The sequence below is a fragment of the Heterocephalus glaber genome, unplaced genomic scaffold (genome assembly GCF_053883595.1).
Source record: "Heterocephalus glaber isolate CG9 unplaced genomic scaffold, H.glaber_assembly_v1.0 deba00000621, whole genome shotgun sequence".
In the NCBI taxonomy this organism is placed as follows: Eukaryota; Metazoa; Chordata; class Mammalia; order Rodentia; family Bathyergidae; genus Heterocephalus; species Heterocephalus glaber.
In genome coordinates, this window is record NW_028258153.1 from 30670591 (window position 1) to 30684139 (window position 13549).

General features: G+C 36.9%; 1 protein-coding gene across 1 annotated transcript; it reads right to left on the reverse strand.

Annotated features, from left to right (window-relative positions):
* Positions 1-509: 509 nt before the first annotated feature.
* LOC101710944 (cationic trypsin-3) lies at positions 510-4801 on the reverse strand. The gene is made up of 5 exons (XM_087205950.1): positions 4709-4801; positions 3101-3260; positions 2145-2395; positions 1278-1414; positions 510-737 (listed from the first exon to the last, which is right to left on the reverse strand). The coding sequence occupies exons 1-5, from the start codon at positions 4746-4748 to the stop codon at positions 588-590; spliced, it is 738 nt and encodes a 245-aa protein (XP_087062076.1). The 5' UTR covers positions 4749-4801; the 3' UTR covers positions 510-587.
* Between the last annotated feature and the right edge of the window lie 8748 nt (positions 4802-13549).

Sequence of the window (13549 nt, forward strand, 5' to 3'; positions counted from 1 at the left end):
CTGCACCTTATATTTTCCCCTACCTACTCTATGGAGTTTCAGATGGATTGATGAAAGAAGGGATGAAAGTCAGTAAAGCATCAGTGCATTGTGGGTAAGGATGGCTATAGCTTCATCATAGATGTAGGATGAATAGTGTGAATTACTTTGGGGTAATTGACTTTAATTGTGTAGTTTAGTATCATTGTAAGTCATAAGGACATGATCTACCATCAAAAGCAGAGTATTTTGCCCAAACCTTACAGCAAAATTTATTGGATATATTAAGTACCTAATAAAAATATATGGTGGAAATAGCGGTACTATTCACTTTTGTATCTTCAATGTTTTACAGAGTGTAGAGAGAGTAGGTCATAAATAAGCTTATAGTGATTACTCTGGATTAATGAAAAATAATCTTCCCAATTCTATTCAAGAACAACCTCAATTCTCTGTTCTCATTTTCACTTCAAGACTCAAGAGAAAGTTTATGAATAACAAGCAAGGACCATACTTAAACAGATGTGGTGCAGTAGTCCATATTTTTATTGAGAGGCTGATTTCTGCAGGAAAATACAGATGAAGTTGACTATGGATGGTGGATGTGTTCAGTTGGCAGCAATACTTTCCTGAATCCAGTCCAGGTAGTTACACACCTTGGTGTAGACACCAGGTTTGCCTTTCAGAGCACAGCCAGTGCCCCAGGAGACCACACCCTGGAGCTCTCCATTGCAGACCACAGGGCCACCAGAGTCACCCTGGAAAAAGGGAAAGGACAATCAGCACTTGTGTTTATGTCTAGAAGGAACATGGGCTTCAATATATTCCTCCATTATCCTGGAGCCATTTTCAAAGGTAACTGGTTCTCCATGGAGCACTTGCTCTACCTCTGGAAATTCTAACTTCAATTTCCTTCCTATATCTATTTTTTCTCTTCCTTTCTTATGGCCCCTCCTCCTTGCTTAAAATGTCAAGACTCCCAAGAGAAGGAGAACACTGGAGAGATGTATGCGGCCTTACTATCTCTGCTGGTTTCACAGGACTTAAATCTCATAGTACAAGTCTGCAGAAGATTGCAAGGGCTCAAGGTTTGCAACCCGCCTCATCTTGGTCTTTTACTTATAACCGAAATCACCAGTAACTCAAAGAGAAATTTACATTTGAAAAATTCATGACTCATTCCAAAGCAGTTCCTCGTGTACCACAATCTGCGCTAGGCACACTATTTTTTCCTGTGTTTCAGCAAAGAAAACTATGGGGGAAGACTGAGATAGCTGAAGGACTGCAGTGAAACTCACATCACAAGAGTCCTTTCCACCCTCCAGGAAGCCCAGGCAGAATGCGTTGCCACTGATGCGGCCGGGATAGGCTTTGTGGCAGGCAGCGTCAGACAGGACAGGGACATCCAGGCACTTAAGGACGGCAGGGTATACGCCTGTTGAGCACCGAAGTGAAAATGGAAGATTACATACAGTTTTGCTGAGACTAGATGTATGACTCTACCTCTGCTCTTTCATAGTACTCTCACTCTTTCTTTCAACATGCCAGTGACTTCTGGTTTGGACACAGTTTCTTTTCCTAGAAGGTTTTCCAAAGAGTTCTAATCAATCACTTTTTCTTTTGTTCCAGCAGTATTAGCAGCTGCAGGCCTTAAATCCAGAGACATTTTCTCCAGCAGATGGACACTTTAGGGAGCGCTGAATCTGTTGTCTTTGCTCTCAGTTTCTAGTTCTCTTCATATAACTAATGCTAGTTAAGTTAAATACCTTGACATCACTCTTTTCATTATTTTGTTTGGTTTCATTTGATTGTTGAGACAGAGTCTCTCTATTTAATACAAGCTAACCTAGACCTCTCTATATAGCCCAGATTACCCTTAAAATGATGATCTCCTGCCTCATACTCTCAACTGCTGGGACTGCATGGGTTCTCCACCATGCCTGGCTACAGTTCATGTTGATTACATCTTCCTTACGGTCTTCAAAAAGGTTGTTGCTTTCTTCACTTATTATATTCTCAGACTTAATATATTAACAAATTTATAGAATCCAAATTCTCATGCTAAAAACCTTGCCTTGATTGAAAATTAGGATTATCAGATACTCAAAATACCGTTTTTCTCTACTCTTTTCAGATTTGATACTTGTTTTCCAGGTTACACTTACCACCAAAGCTCACTGTGTTGCCCCAGCCAGACACCAAGCACTGAGTACCAGCAGATGGACAGGATTTTGGAAGAGGGACTGTAGACACTTGAGAGTTAATGGTGGCAGGTCTCTTCAGTTTAACCAGCATGATGTCATGATTATAGATGGAAGTGTATTCAGGATGAATGATGACCTTGGCTACATCAATGAATTGTTCACCACCCTCAATGATGTCAATGTTGTGATCTCCCAGATGTACTTGGAATTGACTTCATTAGAGGATTAAATATCTTAATTATTCAATATGCACTTTTCCCCTTTATGCCAATCATCATTCTTAAGCATAAACACAGATTCCCCTTCAGGCATTGACTCACAAATAATTGTGCACTTAAGGTAGGACTGTTCACTACACCAAATGTGACAGATGGGAGAATCCCTAATGTAACTGTTGCTGGTAGTACAGTCTCACAACACACCATTTTGTTGAAACAGTCAGGGTTAGGAACAAGAAACAATTGACACTTTGAAAACAGAGATAAAAAAAGGCATGGAGATTAATCACTACTTGCCATTTCTTCTCTTAGTAGGATTTCACATTTTCATAGAAAGATGGAGAATTAAGTATATAACAGAATATTAAGAGTATGAGCAGTAATTATTTTTCATTTTGTCCTGTAAATGATACATTTTATTCTATCTCTATATTTATTCTCATCTATTTCTAATGAGTAGAACTATGTACTCAGTTATTCAAGACTATTTCTCTTCTAAGTCTTTTTTTTATCATGGTTTGAAAATATACAGGGAGCCCTAAAGGTACCATACCAATAAAAGTCATCATTCCATTTTTTGGAATAATCTGAAGACTTTATCCATCAAGTATAATTCTGTACTTTATAATGATTGTGTTTTGGTGGAGCCAGAGCCTAATTTGAACTTAGAGCACTAAAAATCTAATACTGTTCACTTACCGCTTGTAGCAGTGAGCTGCAGACACGACCCACTGATCCGTGATGAGGGAGCCACCACAGAAGTGGGAGCCATCATTCAGGGACACCTGGTAGGGAAGGGAATTCTTCGGACAGGTGTAACCCCCAATAATCTTGTCATCATCATCAATGGGGAGGGCAACTGTCAAGGCAATGTTGACAAATACTGTTAAACAGATGGACATGGAATTTCCACTCATCATGTTCTGCAGGCTAACTGTAGAAGAGATGACCATGTTCTTTTGCCTCACATAATGAGAAAATGAGGGTTTAAAAGTGTTTCAAAAATGCATTATTCTATATCTTTAGCACATACTCTTTTGATATCATTCTCAATAAGTATATGAATTTTAATTTATTCCTTAACAAGTTGTTAATGATTTTATTTATCTACCTCCTGTTGACACATACTCAGAAAATCACAATGATCAGAGTCTCTCTGCAGAACGCGCATGTCTGCCACCATACGGGGATGTAAATAACCCATTTTACACAGAACCCTGCTCGGTAGCCCTGGAATATGTAGAGAACTTTTCAGTAATTTTACTGATATGTGTCTGTGTTTGGTGATGAGGTGTTTGTCTGGCATCGCTATCTCCATAGGGTAACAGGAAGGAAAATCTTAGATGCAGAATGAAAACATTCTGGGATAATGGGGACTGAGCATTTTTACTTTTATTCTCCAAATTTCTGTCTTTGTTTCTGTCCTTAAAATTTTGTTCAATCATTTCACATTACTATATAATTTTCCTCTAGGCAATATTTCTTTTTAGCCCAATTAGCTTTTCAAAGTTACAGATACATTGTATACTGTAATGAGGAGTCCTCAGATCTATGAAGATTTCCTATAGCTCCATAATCATCCAATTATGATACATAAATTTTCCAATATCTCAATATATTTTTTCTAATATGTTAATACAATTTTATGGAAAATGTTTCCGTGAATATAGAACTATAGATTGAATTTATACCTGGCAAATTTTTGACATTTAGTATTAAATTTGAGGGTCTAAACTTTAGAAGTATCAAAATTACAGATTTTTCTCTATTTTTTTCATTACTAAATGTGATGTGTCATTGTACCAGTTAGATTGCATTAGTAACATTGTCATGAAACATAGCTCAAGGTTTTCATCTGGGAGAAATGAAGTATCTGTTTGGTGAAGACAATAAATAAATACATAATCAGCCATTTAGTAGTCTAGAGATAGAGCCGTGGGTATTTATGGCCATTTCAAGGGTTTACACAGTAGTTATAATCATTAACTCTAAATTCTCAGAGAGTTCAAGACAGATGATTCTTTTATGTGGACTATCTTTCCTCTTCTTGCCTTCTTTATGGCATTTACCTGCAAGTTCCGGACTAGTTCTTTATGCGTTCTTCTTAGAAACACTCCTAGTCAACATCATCTTTCTCAAACAAGGGATTTAATTATCCATAACCTTATTAACTAAATACTGGACTTTCACCTCTAAGCTTCTCCAGCACAGAACCTGTATTCAATATTAATTAAGTTTTTCACAGCATGAAACACAAACTTACACACACCATATATACCTGCTGATATGTTCCCTGAGGACACTCACCAGCAGCTCCTAGGAAAGCCACAAAGATGAAGGTCTTCATGGTAACTCTCTTTGTATGGACTGCACAATACGACGATGGCTTTCCATCCACAGGTATTTATATGCACAGGTTTGTTGGTGACACCCATGGCTATAGGTGCCAAAAGTGATTTCAATGGAAAAGGAAAAAAATCTAAATTTAGAATTCAATTCTGGACACATGCAAGATGATTCAGCGTGAATTGTAAATATCAGCCTTATTCCATTTTTTCAGAATTTTATGGGAAAGAAAGTAGAAAACCCACCTGGTGGAAATTGTTCTGTATAATAGGAAAATAAATGGGATGAAGGGTTCAGTATGGGAGCAACAGGTTTCCTGATTCCCAAGCAAAAATATCAGGGACTTGGTTGACTCAGCTGTAATCTTTTGATCTTGTGAACCCTGCACCCTTAGTATTTAATTTACATTGGCGCTTTCACAGCTCTCTACCTGGTCTTAGGGCAGTTCTGACCTTACATGTCCATGTTAACTTTCATTATGAGTATCAAGTTGTGCTCTTGAGAAAAGGAAATTTGTTCTCCTTTGAAATGATACAGATAGGAAGTAGAAAGTAAAATAATGATATTAAACTGCATTTTTAATGTTTAGTACATTGCAGGGTATAATCTTTCTTCCTTTATATGTATTAACTTTGCACCACTTCAGTTATAGTGAAACATATACCAAAGATACTAAATGCCACATTCCAGAAATAGATAATCCATAAGTTTTCAATAATTTTTATTCTAGTTGTTTGTTTTACTTATTTTATTTTACGAATAGTTGTTGGGTTTTCACTTGCTTAATTTACATGTCATATTTTATGATATACATATTAGAAAATCTGGGTATATAGGATCTGATAACACATCTGGCATCTGGCATGATCTGGGTGTCTTGGAATGTATCTCCCATGGCTAAGGTGGGACTATCATATTCTATCTTGTTTGCTTATATTAATGTAGTAATCCTTATAAAGCCATATGAGGTACATAATACAATCCAAACTTTATAAATCCAAAAACTAAGGCACTAAATGAGGAATGGTGCAGAAAGAAGCAGCAGTTGCTCGTGGCAAGCCAAACTGCAGTTGGCACTGTAGGGACTTCCCAGGGGCTGTCCAGAAGGCATCTGCCTTCTTTCCTGTCTCTCCATTATCAGTAGCCTCTAAAGGCTTTGTTGGTGGAAGGAGTCTTTCTTTGGTCTTTGTGAGACTGTGACTTCACCTGGCTGTGCTTCACCAGGGTGCACATTGAAATTCTTTTGTTTCTTGCATTTGGGATTTTAGTAGCAGTTTGGATCTTCCTTGGGAAATTTTGCCCTACCGGTGTCTATGAAATAAGATTCAGAGTTCTCATATTCCCAGGAAATTTGTTGGTGTGGAGAGCACTCAACTTTGTTGGTTTACCTTTTTCTTTTTCTCTTATAAGTGCTTTTATTTCTAGAATAGATAACTTGGTTTCAATGTCATCTACGTCCTCTGAGTCCTTTGGTTGATAAAGGAAGGATCCTATTGTGACAACACATGGCCTGAGTGTGCTAGATTTGGGGGGAAAGTGGCTGCTCACCTGATCTTTACAATTGGAACTGGTTTGTCAAGGATCTGCTGAATGGGGTGAAATCACATACTGTAGACATTTATGCTTTGACACAACAAAGCTTCTAAGGAGAAGGGAATGAGGTTGATGGTTTCAAGAAGAAGGAAAGACATTATTTCTCTTCCAGAGGGTAAAACTAGGAGGAAATAAAAAATGAAGTAATTGGTCTTTTAAATGCTTTAAATCTGCTCCAGTTGGTATAGGGACTTTGGTACCAGCAGGTCCCACTAGCAGGTCCTACTCTTACTGTTTCAGGACACCTGTCTCAATTTTGGTTTGCTAACATTTGATTTTTATTTCCCCGTCACTCCTGTATTATCTAAATTTTCATTTCTCCTTTTCATCTCTTTCTCCTGATCATTGAAACTTTGAGCATAGAAGCTTTCAATAAGGGCAACATCTGTTATAATGAGGGAAAAAAATTAAAGAGAGTAGGAATTGTTTAGGGAGAAATTGACATTTGTTATTCCAGCTGGATTTATGTTGGATAGTTAGATGCCTTGGCTTCAAACACTTAGAAAAACAGGGACATTTAACTAAGGAGAAAGAGGATTTATATTTCCTTCAGTGGGAATATATGTCATTCCTAAATTGGTTTCTTGTATGCTAAACTAGAAGTGTAGGATAGTCTATGGGAGGATAAAAAGTTTACATATCTATATATCTGTAATTTTGGATATGGATCTATAAAAAATATTGTATGACTTGATGTGTACAAATTGTGATGCAATGAAGACTTTTAACAAATGGAATATTCTCTTTGCAAGATGTCAGAAGCCTCTATTCTTCAGTTGAATGAGTATAAAAAGATTGTTCTTTGCCTCTCTTATTAAAATACTACATCTAATTCAGAAACAAATTAGGGTAGGAAGAGTTATTGATGAGCTAGACCTCTGATAAATGAATTTCTGTCCCTCTATATGAACGTTTTAATACGTTTTACAAAACAAATTTTCACTTGTATCACCATTTACTTCTGGTAATATTTAAACTTATATCTCAATGACAACTTCACTTCTTAATCTTTCTTGCTTTGACCTGACCTTTTGTTATGACTTTGTTTTAATGATGTTTAGGTTACAATACGTATTGTTTGAAATTAACTTTATCGGTATGATTTAGATATACATAATGCACACATTCATCATAGGGAATTTATACTTGGATTATATCTTGGATATAATATCTGGATATAATTTGTACATATTATATCTTCATTCCTCTTTTTTCCCAATCCCCTCCCCTCTATTCAACTCCCCCTCTTCCTCATTTGCAAAAGCTTTATTTCCATTTTTCCTTCTTTTCTCATGTTTTGCTTTTCCTTTCTTTCTTTTTCCCCTTCCTCCTTCCCAGTTCCCCCTTTCTTTTTGTTCAATTTCTTTCTATTTCATATTACCTATTATACATTTTGACCCTTATTTACCCTTCCAGTTTCTCACACCAGAGAGCTCATGTGTGCCCAGTTGATTTCACTTACGAGTATGATCTCAAGTTGCACCCATTTAGCTATAAATGTCTCAAGTTTATTTTCATTATGGCTGAGTAGTCCTCCATTGCATGAAAAACAACCACATCTTGTTTAGCCATTCATCAATTGATGGGCACTTGGGTTGTTTCCAAGATTTAGCCATTACAAACTGTGTCACTGTAAACATGGATGTGCATATACCATTGTGGTGTAATGGTTTTAATTCTTTTGGGAAGATACTCAGAATGGCAACAGCTGGGTCAAATGGGACCCTAATCTTATCTTTTTGAGGTATCTCCAGACTGATTTCCTAAGTGGTTGCACCACTCTGCACTCCCACCTACAGTGGGGCAGGGTTCCTTTTCCCCCATGTCCCCACGAGCATTTGTTGTTGATTGATTTCTTGATATTAGCCATTCTTTCTGAAGCGAGATAGAATCTTAGTGTTGTTTTCATTTGCATCTCTCGAATTACCAGTAGTGATGAACATTTTTTCATATATTTATTTTGCTGTTTGTATTTCACTGAGAAGTGTCTATTCATTTCATATGCCCAGTTTTGGATTGGGTCTCTAAATATGGGGCAGGGGGGGGAGTCTGAGTTTTTTCAGTTCTTTGTATGTTCTAGATATTAGTCCTTCATTTGAGGGACGACTGGATAAAATGTTTCCCACTCTGTGGATTGTCTCTTCACTCTGTTGGTAATTTCTTGTATTTTTGATATATATTTTCTACTCTGTTTTAGCTAAAAGTGAAGCCTTTGAAAATACAAACTGAAGACTAAAGACTGCATAGGAAGGTATTAAAGCAATATTCTGAAGGAAAAATCTTTTTTAAAAAAGCCTTGGCCAATGTCCACCCCAAATCATAGCTATAGAATCATTATTTTCTGTATCTTATTTATGGATGGTTGTATACATGTGTGTATTGTATGATTTTCTATATGAATGCTGTGTCTGTGAATTGGTTACATGGTACTAAAGTGACTTGAAAAGAAGTGAGTGCTCATAAAATAAAAATGTGAACCCAAATAATAATCAAATTGTACATATCTTGAAACCCTGGAAAAAAGATAACTACTTTTTAAGATTGTTGGTTTAATAAAAAGCAGCTGTATTCTGATCCACAAATATTTAACTTTATAGAACTCTTGCTTGGAAAATGGCCTCAACTTAAAAATAGTTTATGATGGCCTCCTCCTTTAAGGCCTCAAAATTTCCACAGACAGTTGACACAGTTATTAAGAATGGATAAATTAGGTAAATATAAACTGCATAAGCATTCATAAATATATTTCCCTTTGCTTAAAAATGTTTCTACTGAAACATAAAATTTTAGGTTTATGTTATGTTACACTAAATTGAGTAATATTCTTTATGTGTTCAGCTTATTTGTAAATAAGACAAAATACTAAATCTAGTGATTGAGCAAAAGTTTAGGGCAGTTGCTTTACATTTAGGTTATTATATGATATAATGGGAAATAATTCTTTATATAAGAAAAATGACAATGATTTATAAAGAAAACTATAAAATGTGAAAATGTGTTCATGAATGAAGAAGGTACATTTTCTTATCCTGAGAATGACAGTGATTGCCAACTAGGGAAGTAAAATAGAATAGCAAAGTAAGAAATGGTGTGGACAAATTGTGAAAAGTTTGACAGTGTTGTAAAAGTTTTATGGAGGAATGAGAGTAGAAGATCCTATGTGTGATCGAGTGACCAAAATTACTCATGAGATTTATTGGGGCAGAGTGGATAGCAAAAGTACATTGCTGCAAAATTAAAATTTGATAATTTTGTTTAAATGACAAAATTTAACATTGATATGTAAGAAAAACGTGAGACTTCATTTTTACTTTTATATATCTAATGTAATAACAAACCCTCTATTTCTTATGGTTCCAGAAAATAAGCAGAAAAAGATGTTCTCTTTCCTTGGTTTTTTTTTTAAAAAACCCTCATTCTATATAACTAACAGTTTTAAATTTTTGATACACATCACAAACTCTAAAACCTAATCCATTTTAGTGTGGAACTAACTTTGGGATTTCTAGCGAGCTCTAGGGTGGTGTGGGTGAACCTTTTAGAGACTGAATACCCAAACTGCAACCGAAACTCATTTATTGCAAAGTGCCAACGCTGCAATTCAACCCGAATACTGAGGTTTTAGTTTAGAAATAAAACTCCTAACATATTTCGTCTTAAAAGAAAAACACAATAACATGCCTGGCATTGTTTTGCCACCAGTGCCATAACTTTACAAAGAAATCTGAAGTTTCCGCAGGTTTTCCAGGCTTATTCTGCATCTTTTTCCACCTGGAGTCTTTTTCTTCTCTTAAATTCAGTCTTTCATAAAACTAGACTCATTTTACTAACATACTGTTATCTTTTTGAATACCTTTGGTGGTTTTAGTATTATAAAAAATGTGGGCTTTGCATCAAATCTACTATATAAGCTATCAGTTTTGCTTTCTCTATTCTGGTTTTGTATTTTCCTTGCAAGATTTGTAACTATTGCCTGTCAACATTGTGCAGCTCCTAACAACATAATCTGGTCCAGCACTGTGAGATGCTAACCATCACTTATAGAACAGAGCAAAGACTTAGTGAGAGACTCCTCCCAGAAAACTGAGCTTGGCATCTACTCATTCTAATCATCCATGTTGCTCAGATGTGTCTAAAAGGCTTTAGATGCTAACTTCTAGTCATCTATTACAACACTTCCAGTGTGGCATCAGATCAGACCGACCATCAGGACAAGTCATCGCAGTAAAGACAGAATCTCAAAACCAAACCACAGAATGGATGACCAGTGAGACTTCAGAAAAAATCATGCAAATACAAGAAGGAAATGTTGACAGAATCAAAATGGCACCAGTCATGTCACCCTCCTAAGAAGTAAAAAGATCTGGGTGGTAGTGAAGGAAGGTTATTATGTATGGCTGCTGGACCACAGAAGTAAAAGGCCTTGTGCCAGGTATCTCCACATGGAGGCTGGAACACATAGCTTTGAAAGGGGCCCTCCGTTTCTGCAGAGACAAGACAATGTTCTCACTTACCTAAATGTGTTTTGTTCAGTAGTCTGTGGGCATGAAGCCATTTACAAAAAGAGAGGTCCCACTACATAATTTATAATTGTGTCCTCCTTTATAGTTTACAATGGTATTTCTATTTAGGGTTAAAGACATGGGTCTTTTTACTTAGAGGCTTCAACCATTGTTTAAAGGACCAGTTTGTGCCCTTCTTTTGTACTAGCTTCCCATGCAGTCAGGGAACTTGCAAATAAAATGGGCCCTAAGTAGTGTCTTTCCTCTAAGCCTGCCCTATTCCTCCAGGCAGTCACATTAAGCTACATGCCCAGATCTTTTAAAATAATTTTATTGTGAAATACAGCCTCACTGAGTCACCCAGTCTGGACAGGAACATGCAATCCTCTGTCGCAGCCTCACAGGGTACTGAGATTACAGGTGTTTACCACCACACCCTGCTTTTGCTTGAGTTCTAATATCTATTTCTTCTTGCCAAGGTTGCTATTGTGTCACACTTTCCTTATCCAAAGGGTAGTGCCTTTTGGAATCCAACCAACCTCTGCTCCAAGATATCAAAAATAAGTGCATGTGTAATGAACAGGTGCAGATTTACCTTTATCGTCACATTTTCATAAAACCACACAGATTATAACAACTATTTAGATAGTTTAGTATCATACGTAATCTAGAGATGTTTAGTGTTTACACTAAATACACAGGATATATGCAAATAGTATTCTAATATATATAAATAACTTGAATAGCTGGAGATTTTCCAAAACAATTACCCATGATAATCAAGTGGTGGCACTACCAAGTATGCCATGTTTACTGCAGGATGCAAATCCACTTCTTGCTCTAATGATATGCCATGTAACTGAATCATAGACCAATTAGCCCAATTCCATTTCATTCCCAGGTGAGGGATATGGAAGTGACTGATGTAGAAGTGACTGCACTCTGACAAAGAGACAGTAGAAGATATCTACTGGGGCACTCAGGATGGTAGATTTCCAATACATTTTCTGGAAATAAATTTCTCTCTCCCCCTACATGTGCAGAAATAGGACAACCTATCTCCTAGATCTATCTTACCATCTCTATGTTAAGGCTGACAACAGTGAGAGCTGAGGACAGAGACAGAAAGAAGTTGATTACATTTTAGTGAATCTCACCATCCTTGAAAACTGCCTAGGCTCCCATTTGTGCATTTTACTGACCATGTGAGATGGTCTTTTCTCCTAAATGATATTTTCATGTTATATATTTTCCCTTTGTCTCTGTGTGCTTATTTTATTCTATCATTTATTTAGTAAAGTTTTACATATAAAGTTAAAGCAGAAGTTAATCTGAAATCTAATCATTTCCAATTACACATTTCTGATCTAATAGTAGCCACAAGAAAAAACCTCTAAATAGAAGTATATTCAAGTGCTGAAAAAGAGACAAAGGCTCTAGCCCTTTATCACCTTACCCTAGATGGCAAACTCTGGCCACAGTCTGTTCTCTCTCATTGCAAAATCCTCACGCACACTCACTGATGGTTCTGCCATTACCATGTCCGGCATAACCCAGACCACCTGTCCAAAGACTGACATGCTGTTCTCTGTGCACACATACAAATAAAAGGCCCTGCTGCTAAAAGACAGCACTTCAGGAAAATAATCTCTACTGTATATGTTTATAAATTGGCACAGGAGTTTTACTTAAAAATTAAAAAATGAAAACATACCCTTAATCACAAAATTGAACCCAGGTTAGAAACTTCTTATGGAGCTGAAAAACGCTTTTCAGAATCTATTTGCAGCAGTGGCCACTGACCACCTGTAGGCTGCTCGCATGCACAAGCAGCACAGCTCAGAGCAGCCTTAGAGCAAATAGACAGTTTTCCCAGTCACTGTTAAGAAGTCGTCATCAGCCAAGGCACGCAGGGCTTCTTCAAACATATCTTTGGTAATTGCTATGTCAGATTGTCCCCGAATATCTTCAAAAAGTTGCTGGTATTTTAGAGCTGGTGTTTTGCCCTTAGATAAAATAAGTTTCTTCAACGCTTCAGCTAATTCTTGTTTCCGTTTCTGAGAGGTGGCACTCATTCCTGTAGTAAGAATAGATATGCCCACAATGCCAGTCCAGGGGTCAGTTGCAGATTGCTTCAGAGCTTCCCTGTGGAGGCATTTTGCCTGTTCCACATCAATTGCTTCAACTTTGTTTGAAAATCGTACTTTAGCAAGGGCTTCTGCTAAACAAATTAATGACTCCAGCTGTTGAGGGTATGCAGAACCATTCCTCAGCTACTACCAATCTTCCTCATGTCCACATAACCCTCAATAAGAGCCTGGCTTGCCTGCTCGCTGAGCCTGGGCATGATGGTGCTGTGAGCCTAAGCGATGTAGTCCTTTAGCACCGCCATGTCCAAGAACTCCTCCTCCACCTGCTCCTCACTCTGGTAGTAAGTGAGACTGTGTGCTTATTTTAGAAAGATAAATTTCTAAGACATAAGTTACTATGAAAAAGAGAAAAAACAATTCCCAGTTTAATAGCTACTTAGAAAATTTGATGAGGAAGAGACTGGAAATGACTAGAAGATGTATCGAAAAGAGGCTAAAGGACAACATTAAGTGCAAATGAAGAGTTTCCTCTTTTTTTTTTGGACCTGCCTTAACCTCTCGTCTATTAGAAATCTCACCTTGTTCTTAGAACTTTCATTTGGGGCTGGGATTTAGCT